The sequence below is a fragment of the Nyctibius grandis genome, chromosome 2 (genome assembly GCF_013368605.1).
Source record: "Nyctibius grandis isolate bNycGra1 chromosome 2, bNycGra1.pri, whole genome shotgun sequence".
Taxonomy (NCBI): domain Eukaryota; kingdom Metazoa; phylum Chordata; class Aves; order Nyctibiiformes; family Nyctibiidae; genus Nyctibius; species Nyctibius grandis.
In genome coordinates this window covers 18,617,241-18,635,827 of record NC_090659.1, presented here as the reverse complement: position 1 = coordinate 18,635,827, position 18,587 = coordinate 18,617,241, and the positions used below count along the sequence as shown (strand labels likewise).

At 41.0% G+C, this 18,587-nt stretch overlaps 1 protein-coding gene across 1 annotated transcript in view; it reads left to right on the top strand.

Annotated features, from left to right (window-relative positions):
- Window positions 1-18,587, top strand: part of GRIK1 (glutamate ionotropic receptor kainate type subunit 1) — a 179,415-nt gene that overhangs the window by 112,007 nt on the left and 48,821 nt on the right. Inside the window, exons 5-7 of the mRNA XM_068418307.1 lie at window positions 5,684-5,737; window positions 7,454-7,627; window positions 11,165-11,308. Coding sequence (XP_068274408.1) covers window positions 5,684-5,737; window positions 7,454-7,627; window positions 11,165-11,308 — 372 coding nt within the window. The remainder of the gene's footprint in view (window positions 1-5,683; window positions 5,738-7,453; window positions 7,628-11,164; window positions 11,309-18,587) is intronic.

Here is an 18,587-nt window from a genome sequence, read left to right as displayed (position 1 = left end):
GTCTTAAGGAAAAACCTGGTGGTTACAACATTCACTTGAAATATTTTGTGGACAGAGATTTGGTGGTCTGTCTAGACTAGGTAAGCAGTCCCAAAAGTCAGTTAAATCTAGCTATTGCAAATTGCCATCTGTTTTATGCACAATTCTTCCAATACATGCTGCACATACTGTATTTAATCTGATATTACCTTTTTTGTATGAGAAACTTAGTTCAAGAGGTTTGGTTGTTATGGTTAACCTTCAATTTATTCTTCTAACACTCCAATAGTTGATATAGATTTTACTGTTAGGCAAACTCATCTCTCATAAATTGTGTTGCTACTAGCCTTAAATTATCTACACACCTTTAAAATAAACTTTATTAAGTGTACTATATATTTAGTCAGGTTTAGGACACTCATAAAACAGTTTATAAAGACTTCTATGTTCACTTTCACTACATGACAGAGCAAAATAATTAATTTAGTTACTACAAAAGTGTGAAAACTAAGTGTCATCATAGTGTACATTCCAGGTACAATAATAAATGTGAGAATATAAAACTTCATTTCTTGAGTATGCTGCTTCTAGTAACTTGACAGGTAGGCTGGAGCCCACTCTCTGCTAAGAAAAGGCAGGATTATCTCTGTTCTCACTGCTGCTGGAGAAATACCAGTGTCAGATCCTCCCAGATCCCCCACAGCCCAGGTTGAGGAGCAGATACATACTCAGCTCACTGGTTCTCCTCTCTCTTACTCATTTTATAAAGGAGTTTTGCTGGGGAGATGTCCTCTTCTGGCCACCTGGTTCCTGCTGAATGGCATCAGATGGTGAGAGCCATAGGTTAAGACATCAGTGAAGACCATGAGCACAGAAATTGTGTGGCAGGGGTAATTCACCCTGAAATTTGGCAGTGCACTTTGATTCCCAAATCTAACTGTAGATTGCCACAGAATAAATGTGGCCATTGCCTCAGAAACTTTATTCTGAGCTAGGAAGATACAGCAGCACAGTCTATTAGTCAGAGTACAGTCTTTTGGGGTCCTGGCTGTGTAACGTCATAGCTGTGCTAAGCTGAGACCTCTGCTTCTCTGTTCTCACTAGCTCTGCTATCTAGATGAAAGCTAAGCTAGTTAGGTAAACTTGCATATGTAGTTGTTCTTTCCTGCCTTGGAAGATTCACTGGGTGATGCAAATGGAAGCAGACTTTCAAACTGAAAGAGTGCTTTCAGTCTTTGTACTCTGAGATGATGTCCACACTGGAGTTTGAAAGGTGATGCTGCTGCCCTACCTCCCTGGGATCTCCTGGAAGGAGACAACTACAGCTGGCTGGGGCTGTGGGCCAACACATTCGTCCTACCCTATGGCTATGGCCCGTGTTTCCAGCTGGACTCCAGTACTAGTGAAGTATTTACAGAATATATCTTGTTTCTTGATATGGCTCATGTCCATGTTGGAGGAACTCTATACCACTCCAGCTGGACCGCTGCTGTGACTGAGTGGGATGCAGATTTCCAGTGATTTAAGTCATGTCCAATAAAGCTGTCTACACAGAGTCCAGGGAAGCACTGTAAACACAATGTAAAGCTTTTCTATCAAACACTTGAGAGGCAAGGAGGCAGAGAGGCTTTTATTCATTATTGTATCTTGTTGATTTTAGAAAACAGTGGTGGTACTAATTAATTGGATAATGAAATATATTAATTTAATGGTCATGAAATTAAATAACAGCATGAGTGAGGAAGATGCAAAGTGAAAGCAAGCAAAGTATTTGATGCAGTTCCTGCTAATATGCTTCACCATCATTCTGGTTTCAGCCTGCCTTGAAAGACCACTAACACTAGCTCTAAATGAGGTGGTGATTTTTTTACAAGACGAACGAATGTAGGTTGGAGCTGGGATGTGATGCAAGCCAGGAACCAGGGCACCCAGAGATTTACAGACAAGAGAGAATATTTTTATCCAGTCTGTATCCACTTGCCGTATATATTTTGACCACTGATACTTGTTGAGGTTCACATTGCAGTTCATGACCCACAGCTAAAAGTACAGGTCTGTGAAAGACAAGGCCCAAACATCTGATCTGAAATGGATAGAGATGGAAGTCTCTTTATCATATTTGCTAGGATAATCCATAATCAACCTATATCTGAGTTTGGCTGAAGAACAGATTTTATACAGGCCAGGAAGGGTAGGAGATCTGCAAGAATGCAGAATATTTTAGCCTGGTTTCACTAGCATTCGTCTAAGTTCCACAGTAAGTAAAAGCTGTTATTATTTAAATAGGACATTTATATCAGATGCATAATTATATAAATAATTACATGCAAAATTATTTAAATAAGAATGTGTAATGAAATCTCATTCTAGTTTCTTATGAGCTATATACACATAAACCAATCTTCTTGCCTCCCCTTTCCTCTTCTGGGCTGCTCTGTTCATTTTCTCCATTGAGGAGGACACTTGCTCTGTGGGAAGAGCCTGTGCAGCTGCTTTGCCAGGTACTTCAGAGGTGTCCCAACCTGAAAGTGATCTTCACTCCTAACATGCTTTTATTATTGTCTCCCTCCTGATACTTCCTAGAAGCTGCTTTCCCTGTACCTGCTGTGTTGCAAACACACAGCAGAAGATGAGTCCAAATGCAACTCTCCCTTTATACTAATAGAAGCATCTGAGTCATTAATGCTTTGATGTCTCTATTGTGATACTCAGCATTCCTTTTGCTTTTGCTCTAACTTATCTTCATCTCCTGTTTTCCTAATACCATCCTCCAGGGAGGGCATTTGGTACTGTCATCAAATCTTTCTTCACTGGGAATTTTGCTTAGTAACCATGTTACCCTAAAACATAAATAAGTTATTATTACAAAGACTTTACAATCCATGAATATAAAGCACCCTATTTAGGTCGATCTACAGATCTAACATGTCACAGCAATGGCTAAGTGCTGTATAACTGTTAACTAATTGCCTTAATGATTGTTAGAGGGGAGGACAACCAGTTAAGGCTGGTCTTGTGACCAATGCTAAGGGAGAGGGCAGAGCTCAGTGGCAGATCAGGGCCCAGCCTGGGGCAGATCCAGCATCAACTCTTATTCCTTAACCAGACAAGGACATTAGCAATGTATGCGTGACACGTACAAGCTCTCTTCCAGATGTTGATAGCTTCATATCTTAATTGAGTCATCATTAATAGAGAAAATACAAAAGCAACATGTTGATTAAGCTTTCCTGGGCTGCTGCAATAATTTCTTTGGAAGAATTTCAGCAAGCATCACTCACAGAGCCCTCAGGTGTAGAGTCCTTGGCAAATCCATGGCACCCCTCCAGCAATTGCCATCGTGAACCTGTGTCTTGGTTATGGCAGATAACATTGCTGGCTGAACCTTGCTTTTTACAGGCAACTACCTTTGGTTTTCAGGAGTTCTGGTTCTGTTTTGTTTTCAAAGACAATCCTGTAGCATGACTTTTGAAATCATTATTATTCATAGGTATGTGTGTGTCCTGCCAGCTCTGTTTATAGCACATTACTTGGGAATCAATATTCTCATAAAAAGTTTTAATCAAAAATGTGTTCAAGAGGCAAACACTCATCTCAGGCTACTGCCCTTGGATCTGTGAGGAAAGCAATAACAGGGCTACCTTGGATTAACTAGCTGGATACCCAGTAGCAGTGTAGCTGCAGCAGCACAGCTAGGTAATGCTTCCCAAACGTCGAGGCTGCACACTTTGTGATCATTCTACTTAATGTATCTGTTGTTAATGTAAAGTTGTATTTTAAAGCATTATATGGCTTAGCATCGTCCTGGTTCTCCATTGTCTTACTATTTCTACACAGGCAGATTGCAGTTTATATCTTCTGATAACAGAAGTGCAATGACTTGATGTCAGCTTTTCTATCTCAAGCTAGAATTAAAACTGTAATGAATCAATAAGTTAAATCTGGGTATTTGTATCCCTGTATTTACATTCATTAGTGTGATCTGGTGTTCATAGTAAGGTAACACCATGGACCAACTCTGAACTTCCTGTAGAGGACCAAATAAATTTAGGCATACAGAGGTTTACCTGAGCTCAAACTGCGTTTGTATAACCTAGCAGCTGGTCTGTGCCCCATATGAAATAATTGGGCCGTTTCAATAGTTTCAGCTCAAAAGAGACCTGCATCATAAAAATCCTGACTGGCACCTCCTTCCCATAGCAGCGACATTAGACACAGAAATCCAACAGCTCCAGGGAGCAGAACTGAATCCAGCCAGGACAGCTGGGAAATAGAGCATGCGGAAGTTTCCATTGATGCTACCATATATCATTTTCTGTGCGTAAATAGGGAATGAACCTCAGTCTCCAGGATTGCTAGATTGCTCATTTCTACAGGCATAAGAGAATTCTAAGAAATGGAATAGAAGAGGATTAATAAAATAAGAAATAAAAAAGGCAGTTTTGGCATGTAAATTCAGTGGAGCATTTCAATAAAATACTTGCCTTCTGGCTTGATTTTTGGTGGCTGGAAATGGATTGGTTGTTTGTGATTAACACTGAGCTGTTTTTATTATCTACTGCAGCTTGGAAAGTTCAGGTTCTTTCCTTTTTTTTATGTGAGGAACTGCCATACACAATCTCACAACTGATTTTCAGAGGCTTTTGCCATGAAAGAGAATTTTGGCAAGCCAAAACACACTATTTTCCCCTGTCTTTCAAACAGCTATTCAGGCACTGCTAAAAGTGTCCTAAAATACTATTAATAGCAGATGCTTACGTTACTGTGATCAAGACTGAATAACATTTAACCTTTGTCTGTTACTGTCATGATAATGAACTCTTCAGTAGTTTCCTAGCTCATAATTCCTCCTCCTCTTCACAAGATCCCAGAGAGGGCAAAATGGTAATAACGTGCATGGACGCAGTGACAAGCATAGGTGATGCTGGGCTGAAACTGTAGAGCATTCTGTTATACACCATCAGGGATGTTTTACGTAAGCATTCCCAGTGATTTTTGAAGAGGGGCTGAGAGAGCAAAACACATCCCTCTCTAAGTTTCCTGCAATGTTGAGGCTGAGAAGAAAAACTTCATCCTCTTCCACCTGGAGTGGCCAGTCACTATGCATTTAAATGCCATTCTTGCCTTGCAGACCTTCAAAAGGTCTGCCTCTGGAAAATTAATCCAGACCAGAAATCCTTTCATATTGATTGTTTTGACAACCTCCTGCGGACCTGCATTTCCCAGGTGGAACAAAAGGCATTTATAGAAGCTTTCTTCTTTTTGCTTTTCTTGTTTACTTCAGTGAGCACTCACTGAGAGTCTTGTTCTCACACGGTAATGCAGAATAAAAAAACCCTGTACCTAAGCACTTTTCCCTAGAAATTCTGTTGTCTGCTAGTAAATTCCTTTTTAACACTTCTAAACAGCAGACTAAAGAATTTCACTTTTAAAAAAACTGCTTCTTGTTATCACTAGTAATTTTTCTTGTCCTAGAAGTTTTGCAACCTTTAATCTCTTTCCTGAGCAGAGATGATGAAAACATAATTTAAATACAATAGGATATTTTTTTTCTCCTGAAGAAAAATGGAGGTTTTATTGTAATCAGGTTTTCATGACCTGTAATGTATTGTTCCAGATTAACCCATGCTTTTCCAAAGACAGTGCAGTACACTGAAGCATCCAGAGTAAAGTACATTCACCTTTCAATCATCTCTTTCAACAGATTCTCTCCATGGGAATGATGACGGAATACTACCACTACTTTTTTACAACACTGGTAAGGAACACTAGAGATCTGGGGGTGAATTTTCTCTGTTGCAGAAAAGACAATTAAAAATTTTCACTTTTTTAGATCTTTGTTGCCCTCATTCAAGGAAACACCTGGAGAATGAGTACTAACACTCCTTAGTAATATCGAGACTCACAATTTTGTGAGGAAGCTGTTTTGCAATATCTGTGGGGCTGGCTAACACTTTAATACAATGAAAATTAATTGCAGTATTGTGTTTAAGGAGGAGCCATTGGCACAAGTGGATCAGAGTGAAACAAAATAATGAATGAACATCTTGTCAATGGAGCCAAGGTCAAGCACGCGGGCGGTGTGGTTCATAGCTAAAACATTTAATTTACTTATAAAAACACAAAATCACACATGTATAAAATCACTTGGGAAATTTTATAGTAAAAGAAACCCCCTAAATTTTCTTTTATGGTGCAAATCTAGAAATACTTATTTCAGCACATGTTTTCTGTATTTTAACTTATATGCTATAGATAAATATAACTCAATCCATGCTTAAGGTCCATTTGCATTGTAGACTGGAAAGACAGCAAAGAACCAATATTGCTAGAACAGTCCTCAAGGGCTAGATTATGTCATGTGCATCAACTTATTCTTTATTTCCTTTCCGTATAAAATTTTATGTGGAAGTGAAGAATCATTTTGAATCCAATAGTCAATTCATTAGTCAGAAAAGACTCTATAGCTGTTTGGAACTTGAACCAGTAGCTTGAAATAGTTCCCTTTGAAGCCATTTTAACATCAAGAAAAACATGAAAATTTATGATTTGCTGTGGAACTTACAGTTTTATACAACAAACAGTACAATAAACAATCTAACATAAAATGGTCAGCACTACCACCAATATGCATGAGATAGTATAGAGCACATATTAGAACAAGCGGTAGGCAGTGCTGGTGGTATCTCGGCATTGTGGTATTGTAAATATTGACATTTTGATGGTTACTGTGGTATTAAACCATGACCAATACATTTGTCATTTTACTGGCCTGCTGGGATCAGCAAAAAGTTGTTTTGAAAAAACAGCCCTCGGGCTTTGAGAAGCAGTTATCATATTTCCACTGCCTGATAAATACAGCTGTGGAGCGTGCCACACAATTATATCACTTAGAATACCTGTTATTTTCCTGCCCTGTAAATGCTGAGCACTGAAGCGCATGGACTTACAGTGCACTGGCCTGACACGTCCATTAGACATGTTGGCAGCAAGTCACCTGAAGGAGGCAAGGCAGGAGAAAAATGGGATTCATAAGTAGTAAAAGTGTATCGCTCTTGACATCTCTTGGAATTTCCTGCCCTAACTTGTGAAATAAGCTTGACATTGGCCAGCTAATTCCTCATGTAGGTTTGTCAGAGTTGTAACACTGTTAGAGGACTGATATAAATTAAAATTACATACTGCTGTGCAGGTTGGTTGCCCAATAATGTTGTTGTGGTGAACTGACTTTTACTCCAAAAAGCAGATATGTGGTTTGTCATAAATTTCACACAGCTTTGGTTTATTCAGATTTATAACTGAAGTGGTCATGACTAGGCTTTGAGGGCAAGCAGAGCGTTCACAGGGAAAAAAAAAACAGCACTTGGGCTTTGGATTGAAAATCAAATACAATTTTGGCCTAATTGTACCTTCCAAACATTTTGCTTTAAAAATCCTACATCTCGTTTTGTTTGTTTTCTTAATGGTGATTTAGGATCTATTTGCATTAGACCTGGAACCCTACAGATACAGCGGAGTAAATATGACAGGGTTTCGCCTGCTCAATATCGAGAACCCGCAAGTTTCGTCAGTCATTGAGAAATGGTCAATGGAGCGTCTGCAGGCACCACCGAAACCAGAGACTGGCCTCCTTGATGGCATGATGACGGTAAGTGAACAACTAAAATGATGCAGGGGCATCTACAGCACCCTTCGCAATGCTGTTCTAGCAGATGTGAAACGATCCCATTACTTCTTTATTTCACAATGCAAATGCTGAAGCAGCATCTCCAAAAGAGACTTCCTTTTACCCGCTTCTACACAGAAGTGCATTTGCCCCATGAACCAATGTTGTACACATCTGTGACAAACCACTCGCAGGCAGCTCTAATGATGAGTGACAATTCTCCATCATGGTGCCATCCAGCTAACATAATTCATCTTATTGTTGTCACATGTGTATACTGCTGCCTCATTTCTCTAATAATGTTCTGCATGGAGTGAAGAACATAACAGGAAATAAAAACTTGCCGAGCAGGTATACGATTTATAACCTGCAGGGAAAGATATTGTACGTGTGGACAGGTAATAGCATTTTTAAATTGGAAAAGTGACCTTTCTCTTCATTTCCATCATCTACAGCAACTCTGGCTTTTAAGGTATAATTTAAAGATAAATGAAAGGTATCATCAAGCCAGGAAATTAGGATTTCCTCCCTACCACTCCCCCAAGAAGTAAAGGAAAGAATGGGAACAATCACATGGACAGTGTGACTCCATTCAGTTTTGCAGGGTGAAGGGTTACCATCTTTTTGCAATATTAGATAATATATCTTATGTAGTGAGTGGAGTTCGAAGTGATATGAAATAGACTTTATTGCAGATGATTGCAGGGAAAAACTTGAAACATCCTGAAGAGAAATGCATTATATGTGCTGTCTCTAGCATTTCAAAAATATGTTGCTTGTTTGGGCAGCGCCATTGTGCTCACTCATACGCAAAGCAGGGGACAAAGCTGTCCCTGGAAAGTTCTGATGTGAATACACAAGACCTGCAAGGGTAGCTATTCACACATAGCTATTCACCTGCATTCACCCAACTGTAAAACTAGGAAAAAAAAGTTCTTACTAGACTCTTATGCTCCCCTTTGTATCTCTGACTCTTATCCTCTCCTTTGTATCTCTATAAACTCTTAGTGTCCTTGATGCTCTGAAACAGCATGAGCACCAGGGAAAGCATCTTCCTAGTTGGCTGTGATCATTTAAATATTCATAGCAAGTTCTGCTTATTCAGTTTGATGGAGAGCTGCAATACTGCTATATTTCATTAGACAATAAGGCTATGACAAGCTGCACAGTATAAGGAGATAAGGATTATGTGTCCTACTGTTAACTCAGGATTTCTCCCTTCTGGTTCATGCTATATTGTTTGCCCTGACGTCAGCTTGTAGGAAGTCAGCAGAGCATGACCAAGACAGTTTTGAGTTCACATCCCATTTTATGCCCAAATTACACACAGGGGCATAGTTGTTCTAATGACATCTTTGGGTTTCTTTGCAATAATTTTAATAGAATACGAAAATCAGAAAAACGAGTCCTAGGACTAACTCTTTGTCCCTTTCTTCTTATGTAGAAGTACAGACATCAATATAAAGTGGTTTGCTTCAGAAAACGAGGTGACCTTTTGTTCCTCCATGCAACCCCAAGCCCTAAAACAGAACAACAGTTATAGAGAAATAAAAGGCTAAGGGATGTGATATAACCTCCCAGCTGCTGCATGGCAGGATGGATGAGTAACAAGTTACACAAGCACGAGATTCAAACAGCCAAGTCTGGCAACGCTGCCAACGTACAAACACTGCAGGGTGCACCATGTTACCAAGTAAAAGCATCGGTGGTTCCAGACAGGAGTGCAAAGTGAGGTGAACTGAAGCATTTTCACCACATATCTCCAGAGGCTCTAGGCCTGGGACACAGGCAGACTGGGACTCCAGTGATCAAGTAAAATTAAATCCTGAATGGACATCTCCCCAGTCTAATATAAAAACCGATCTGAAGTCCATTGACATTGATGGGAATCTTTCCACTGATTTTGAGGGATTTTGGATCAGTCCTTTAGTCTCTGGGTCCTCTTGGAACAACTATCTGTTTTAAGACACTTGACACTGAGAACAGCTGTTACTGTCTCCTCCTGCTTGCCTCATCATTTATAATGTTTTCAATTTGCTCTGATTGTTGGAGCATTGTTTTGGGCAGATCCTGACTATTGTGTCAAAAGCGAGTCCTCATCTGCAGTATATTAAGATTAGTTGATAAATTCAGATCCCATTTGATTGCCAGCAAAAACCTCCAATGCTGATAAGACTGATGCTGTTGTAATTTATTTAGGTAAATGAAACAGACAAATAATCAAATCTATTAATTTCCCAAAGGAATTGCATGGGAAAGGAATGAAACATGGATTAGCTTTGTAGTTCATATAAATGAGTCCAGTTTCTCATCTGCAGAGCTGGTACTTTTTTTTAAGGCTCTACTTAAATTTTCAGTAGCTTCACAAGAAAAGTAAGCACTTCATTTTTACAGCATCCCTGTGCATTAAGTGAAATATGTCTATTCCTACCTTACATGTGAGAGCACTGAAGCACGGTGCAGGTGAAGGTGAGATTTTTCTGAAACTTCCCAGCGATAAAGGATGACAGAGTGTGCAATCTCAGTTTGAGGCTTACTGGGCATGCTTTTAAACCAATAAACCCATTCTCAAAAGAAACACAGATGCACAACCAGCATCCAGTAATTTTAGTAATATTTAGATATCTAAGGGCTGTATTCATCCACCCTGTCTTAGACAACTAGAAGTTAGATGTGTAAGTGCAACTTAAACACCAAAAAAGGCACCTCAAAAGGACAGTTCACCTCTTTCTAAGATGGCATGGGAGGTATGGCAGAGGAACAGTCCTGGCTGAATCTCAGTGGGGCCATTTCACACATTTGTGCCAAAAGCCAAGATCCTTGAGAGCAGTAGACACTTAGAGACAGTAGATGCCTGTCTGGTGGGATACCAACCAGGTGCTTGGTGGGATTGATTTCCCTGGAGAGCAGGGCCTGCCAACCCCTTGGGGAAGAAAGCAATCCCACAAATGCCATGAGAAGGGCAACAATGGGGACCTAGGATGGGCTTCACGTGGGCAGCCCTCCCACATGCCCCCATGCCATCATGACATGTCAGCCTGCAGGCTGGGAAGAGACTGATTTGAGCACCTGCACGGTGCTTTCAAATGATACACCTCGAGGTGCCGAGAGTCTTTGGCAAATCCCATGAGGAAACCATAGAAGACTGAGTACTGCAAAGCGCTTGGCCCTAAGACAGGCCTGGAGGATGGAACCTGGGCTGCTGTATCACATGAGGCTTCTTAAAACTGCTCTCCATGCCACAGAGCTACCCATGCACTTCTTCCTGCATTAAGCCTACCAGACTCTCTCTTCATGTAGCTACCCAATGTAGTTTTCTTCCCAATGCTCACTTGAAAATACTCTGAAATTAATACAAACTACAAAAAAATGGATTTTGTTACACCTCAGATTTCCATGGAGACCCCAGTAGTGACCTTTTCAATAACAGCAGCCCAGGGAAATGGTTCTCAGCAGAGAAAAGCAGGGACCAGGCACAAAGGTGCACATTAAAGAAAGCCTTTCTGTTTTTTCATGCAGACTGAAGCAGCTCTGATGTACGATGCTGTCTACATGGTAGCAGTGGCCTCCCAGCGTGCCTCCCAAATGACTGTCAGCTCCCTGCAGTGCCACAGACACAAGCCGTGGCGTTTTGGACCCAGATTTATGAATCTGATAAAAGAGGCAAGTGTAGACCATCTGCTTATGGTCATCATAATCCTTCCTTTCTTCTTTACCTCATTGGCTTGTGTTGTTGCTCCCTGCTCTTTGTCATATGCTATGCTCTGGTTTCTGGCACTTGGATATCCAGTTCTTCCTCACCTCCCTAGCAGAGAAACATTGATTTGCAGACACAAGACTGTGGCTTGCATTCAGGTAGAGACTTTTATCTGGTCTTTCAAAAAAAAGAAACTACTGAACCCTAGGTGTGATAAAATCTCAGACTAACACACCATAAGACTTTCCAAGTTTTTTGCCCGGTTAAGGTTTATTATGGATGTTTATAATTTCTAAAAATATGAGATAACTAACAACAGCCATTCTAGAAATTGGAAGAAAAGTGAGTCGTTAGCTCTGTCCTTGTTTTACCACTTAATTCCAATTGTTATGCAGATTATTTGATCAGTAATCAATATCTAGAAAATATTGCAGCCAGTATTTCTGAAGAAGTAAATTGCTTCATGAAGTCATGCACGATCTCATAAGAATGCATCACTGAGCTATCTTGATCCACAGATGTTCTAAAACATACACATTTTAGCTGAAATGCCTTCACTCTTCCAAAAATTCAGTCTTTGTTGTGAATTTCAAATTGAAACTTTTCCTTTAGGGAAGCATGTGGAAATCAAATTTAGAAATGATGTGGAGTTTCCTCTATATATTTCATCTTTTCCCCCAGTACTTGTCCATGACAGTGTGATTCCTATCAAAGCCACATTCATTAGCACTTGTGTAGGTAGAATAGGACCTGGAGGCTGAGGTGCAAGGTAAGTGGTGGCAGCGTATCGGGGCATACACCTGAATCCAGGAATATGTTAGGAGCAAACTGAAAGATGGGACACATGGTGATTACAGAACATGTAGAAGAGCTGTCATCACCTTCTCCAAACCTTTCTAAGTCAATTTTTAGAATTGCCATAGGCAATATATGACATGATGATTCACCTACACAGAAAGCATTGAAAGTTACTGAAACAGTACTCTCCACACAGGGTGTTTTATGAATTTTAAAGTTTCCTTGTAAGCTTCTCTTTCTCAAACTATAAAGAAAAGACAAGAGTTACTCCAGTACTCAGGGACCTGACTTAAGAATTAAGGAAGCTTTGAGATACTTTCCTCCCTGTGACACAATCATGGGAACACCCAGAGGAGACAGGGAAGCAGCATTGGTAAAGATTATTTCTCTCACACCGACATCAGCCATGTTGCATCCAGCTCCCCCACGGGGGAGGAGGTGGAAAGACTGTAGCAGGAACAGGAAAAGAGAGGAGAATATTGTTTCACAAGTGGCTGTGATAAAGATGAACTTCTCCCTCCCTTCTGATTTGATCTAAGTGAGAACCTTTGTTCTTATACTTGTCAACCTCAAACTAAATGAGGTGGCATTGCTACTCATACAATTTCTGGTGCATTTTGAGAATAATTATAATGAAATTGGAAGTTAGCAAAAGACTTTGTATCAGTGAATGCACCTGCATAATTCTACAGTGGTGATCTACTTATTTTGGTTGGTGCTAAGTGTATAGCATAAGGGTCCTGAATCTTAAGCCAGAAGTACTGTGACCAAGAGCACCAGATGTATCTCAGCAGATCCAGTTCAAAGCTTAAAAAGTTATACAGTTCACATTTATCATGTACAGCTAGCTTCCCTTGCTTGGAGTGAGATATGTGAACTAATTACTGATTGCTTTGCAGATAGTGTCTTTCATGGTCAGTAAAACATTGATTTAGATACTCCAAGAGTCTTATCTTCCTATTTCTGTTCTAGCCAAAAAAAAGATGGTTGTTAAAAGTACAGGATAAGGTTTAATAAGACAGTATTACATTTCCCATAGAGGCTATAACTGGTATTGGAAAATAAACAGCAAATACATTTGGACCTCCCCAGTTCATGTTAGGATCTGGTTTGCTCAACAAGGAGAGATGAACTGTATAAATTAGGAATCAAGTTAATAGGTATGGAGAAAAAAAGTCAAGCAGGCAGAATGATATTTGGGTCCACAAAAATAAAATTTAATTTTACTATTTTGTCACATGGTACTGGCAGTCTGTGAAGGCATTTTACAGACTGGTTTGAAGACAAATATTCTGTACTGTTGTCTAAATAAACAACTTGCAGATGAAGAGGTTGCCTGAAATGAGTCCTGCAGGTGCTAGAGCTTAGCAAGTACTTCAATGGCTCTGTGGTGGGTTTTTGTGTTTTATTTTAGTGGTGATAAGAACTGCAGTCATCTCATTTGCTTTGTGGGCCAATGCTATGAAATGCCAGGCTGATGGTAATAGAAAGGACCTCAGAACCCGCCTGAACATGAGCAGTGGTTAAGGTGGAAAGCCTTGGACTTGTATAGCAGCTGACAGGCTGCTTCTCTCTTCACTCTGCAGATGGCAAATTAATTTTTTTCAGCCTGTCACTGCCTGTTGGGAAGTCAAGGTTCAGGTCATATCTGGTCCTCAGGTACACACAAGTTAGCTTCTTCCTGAAAGCAACTGGAAAGTGGAGATCGTAGGGCAAAATACTGCCTTTTGATTTATGCTGATTTGACCAGGGGAGGTTCAGGTTGGACATTAGGAAGAATTTCTTCTCAGAAACGGTCATTAGACATTGGAATGGGCTGCCCGGGGAGGTGGTGGAGTCACCATCCCTGGATGTGTTTAAGAAAAGACTGGACATGGCACTTAGTGCCATGGTCTAGTTGTCATGGTGGTGTTAGGGCAATGGTTGGACTTGATGATCCCAGAGGCCTCTTCCAACCTGATTGATTCTGTGATTTTGTGAATACATGCACGTTGGAGTTGGTTTCTGAATTTTCAGGGTATGTGAAAACAAAAAGATGGCTATTTTAATGTGACTCCTCCCTCAGTCTTAGGACTTCAGGTAAGTGTACCAGGTAACGGCAGTAGCAGATCCACTGCCTATTTTTCTTAATGACCAAGACTTGAAATGCTAACAGATTATAAAAGAAAAGCACTATCAAAAATATTTGAGGCTACAGAATAATCAATTACAGCAACAAAAAGAGTAATATTCTATGCTCTAAAGATCTCAGGAGCTAATGCTGATTGTGGGAAGCATTTGGAAATTTGCAGAGAAAAGCAAGACTGACCAAACCCCCCTAGTCCTGGGGACCCCAAGGGGAAATCATTGTCCTGGTTTGGCCTAAACTAGGCCAATTTCCCTTTCAGTGATTTTTACTTTCAGCTAAGTCTCTTCTAAGTAACTGCACTTTCTGAAACTAACTGCATGTTTTGCAGACAGTGTCTGCTTCTAGGACTGGTAACGCTCAAAGTTTATAGTTATCACTGAGGCACCGGTAGGGATGTTGTGCAGAAAGGCTCTTGCTGTACTTATTCTCAGAGAAACAAAGGTCACTGCTAAATTTGTCACTGCTTACAAGTGAAGAGCCAAAGGGGGGTCGCACCTGCCCCAGCTGGGCTGGCTCTTAAACCTGTGGCAGATGCTCTCTGCTAACCCTCCCCCCCACCCCTAAGGGAAAGGGAAAGTGAGAGAGACTTACGGCTTGGAAAGTTAAAACAGTTTTAATAAACTATAATAATGAAAAAAAGTATAATAATAATATTGGAATAACCAAATATACACAAATATATACAAATATATACAAATATATAGAAAACCAAAATCGAGCTCCCCCAATGTCGGCCACGTCACCACTGGCACTGCAGGACAGGCTTCGGGAAGGCCCAGGCTGGGCCCAGCGATGGTTGAGAGCTGGATTCAGGAATGCACGGATCGGGATCGGGGGCAGCAGGAAAATGGAGAGAGTCCTCTTTGGACACCGGCCATAGCAGAAAGAGAGCGAGACCCTCGTGATCCCCCCGCTTTATACTGAGAATGATGTGTATGGGATGCAATACCTTCGTTGGTCAATTTTGGGTCACCTGCCCTGTTCACTCCTCCCTGCAGGTGCGACCCCCCCTTCGGCTCTTCACTTGTAAGCAGTGACGAATTTAGCAGTGACCTTGGTTTCTCTGAGAATAAGTACAGCAAGAGCCTTTCTGCACAACATCCCTACCGGTGCCTCAGAGATAACTATAAACTTTGAGCGTTATCAGTCCTGGAAGCAGACACTGTCTGCAAAACATGCAGTTAGTTTCAGAAAGTGCAGTTACTTAGAAGAGACTTAGCTGAAAGTAAAAATCACTGAAAGGAAAATTGGCCTGGTTTAGGCCAAACCAGGACAATCATGCTTGACTAATCCGATGGCCTTTTATGAGGACATGACCAGCTGGGTAGATGAGGGGAGAGCAGTGGATGTTGTTTACCTTGACTTCAGCAAGGCTTTTGACACTGTCTCCCACAACATCCTCATAGGGAAGCTCAGGAAGTGTGGGTTAGATGAGTGGACAGTGAAGTGGATTGAGAACTGGCTGAATGGCAGAGCTTAGAGGGTTGTGATCAGTGGCACAGAGTCTAGTTGGAGGCCTGTAGCTGGCGGTGTTCCCCAGGGGTCAGTACTGGGTCCAGTCCTGTTTAACTTATTCATCAGTGACCTGGATGAAGGGACTGAGTGTACACTCAGCAAGTTTGCTGATGATACAAAACTGGGAGGTGTGGCTGATACACTAGAGGTCTGTGCTGCCATTCAGCAAGACCTGGACAGGTTAGGGAGTTGCGCAGAGAGGAACCTCATGAAGTTCAACACAGGCAAGTGTAGGGTCCTGCGCCTAGGGAGCAATAACTCCATGCACCAGTACAGGCTGGGGGTTGACTGCTGGAAGGCAGCTCTGTGGAGAAAGACCTGGGAGTCCTGGAGGACAACAAGTTCACCATGAGCCAGCAATGTGCCCTTGTGGCCAAGAAGGTCAATGGTATCCTGGGGTGCATTAGGAAGAGTGTGGGCAGCAGGTCGAGGGAGGTTATCCTCCTCCTCTACACTGCCCTGTGAGGCCACACCTGGAGTACTGTGTGCAGGTCTGGGCCACCCAGTTCAAGAAAGACAAGGAACTAGTGAAGAGAGCCCAGCGGAGGGCTACCAAGATGATCAGAAGACTGGAGCATCTCTCTTATGAGGAGAGGCTGAGGGAGCTGAGTCTGTTTAGCCTGGAGAAGAAAAGACTGAGGGGGAATCTTATCAACACTTACAAATACCTTAAGGACAGATGTCAAGAGGATGGGGTCAAACTATTCTCAGTGGTGCCCAGTAACAGGACAAGGAGCAATGGACACAAACTAAAACATGGGAAGTTCTATCTGAGTATGAGGAAAAACTTCTTTACTTTGAGGGTGACAGAGCACTGGAACAGGCTGCCCAGGGAGGCTGTGGAGTCTCCTTCTCTGGAGGTATTCAAAACCTGCCTGGACGCAACCCTGTGCAACATGCTCTAGGGGAACCTGCTTTGGCAGGGGGTTGGACTAGATGATCTCCAGAGGTCCCTTCCAACCCTAACCATTCTGTGATTGTGTGATTCTGTGTCAGCTTGGAGCTCAGAGAGGTCATCAGCTAGTTCCCATGAAGGAGGATATTACATAAAATACACTGTCTGGGATCAAGGCATTTCTGCAATAGCTCATGAAGTTCTTTTTAATGAAAAGTAAATCCTTCTCAGAAGCTTGTCTTTCTCAGTGACATAATGTCATTGATATCTAAATGATATTTTAATCTTCTAGCCCTTATGGAAGCATTTGCAGGGAGTACATCTTACCCGTGCCTAGAAAGAAGAAGGAGGTCATTCTGTCTCTTCAGAGAGGGAATAAGGAGAGAAAGCATGATTACACTTTTCCTAGAAGAAAATTGTGTGTAAACATGAAACAGGTGTTTATAATTGCATGATCAAGTTCCCAGGTCATGTCCCCCTTAAAGCATGAGATAAGCTGTAAAAAAAATGATTGTTTGTTATTCAATTATCACCTAACCCAATGTGAGCTCCCCTCACTCAAATCCAGTTACAATTAAAAGAACTACAGTGCAGAGAAGTATTGCAGAAGATAGTGGTGCAGACTTTATCTTTAGTGACTTTATTAAATCTCCTCAAACAGAATCACACACACAAATCTCAAAGATCAAAAGAAATCTGAAACCTTTACTTCTACATTGCAGTTTATGTTGTGTTTTTGACAAGATACGTTTCAAGCACGCCTAGTTAGTAGAGACCAGGTGTGAGAGCTGTCCATCTAGATTCTGCATTGAGTAATTGAATACAGCCTTCCTTTGGTGGTGTGCCATTAAAAGCTCTCGAGAATCCTCTGAGCTGAACCAATTCTTTGTGTAGGCTAATGTAATGGCCACAGAAAGCAACAAGATAAATGGATTTGGTCATACAGGCACTACCATGACTGTAAAACTTTCAAGCCTCTGTCTCAATAATAATTCTTCTGAGTGAAGAAGTCCCAGTTCGACTGGAAAGCCAGCCTCACTCAAATGCCTCCAAGCTCAAGAAACTCTTTCCTTAAAATTTATAAAGGGTTTTTTAGCCCTCTGCTACCTGATTCTCTTTTCTACAAGTAATAAATAGTATGTCTCATAGAATGTCTTTAGCCTGCAACAAAGAAAAGATTACTAAAATTAAGTCCCTGAAGAAGCCAGCTTGAATTATCACACCATTTTTTATTGTTAAAGACTTAAAATGAGACCTTAATTTAGCTTATTTGTACACAGGAAGAGTACTGTACATGTTGAACACATTCTACAGTTTTTAAAGCATCTAGCATTGTGCGGATGGTCTGTGGATGACACTCTGCTTCGAGAGTAAAATTAATAAAAATAAAGATGTATCCAGTCCTTCCCTGTACAAGAGGACAGAAACCAACTCAGCATCAAGAAATGAAATTATTCAACAAGGACATCTTTATTATCTTAGGTTGTTATTTTGCCTGCTTTTTGAAATCATGATGGTGATTCAGAGTGTCATTCCTGGAATCTTTTCTTCCAAACTCAAGCAAATGATAGCCTTGCTCTGTAGAGAAAGAAGCCTTTCCATCAGCATAATTAGGAAGACTGGGAAATAGGGAGGCCTTATAATTTCCAGTCACCACAAAAAGAGCTGGGAAGACCTGCACCACAGGGAAAAAGACTTGAGAATCCTCTGAGCTGAACCAATTCTTCGTGTAGACTAATGACCATTGAAAGCAACAAGATAGGTGGAATTGGTCATACCAGGACTACCACAACTGTATATCTTTCAAGCCTCTGGCTCAAATTATTTGTAATAATTCTTCTGAGTGAATTTGATTCAGTGCATTAGTCACTTGCTAGCCCATACTTGCCTCCAAAACCAGATGCATGTC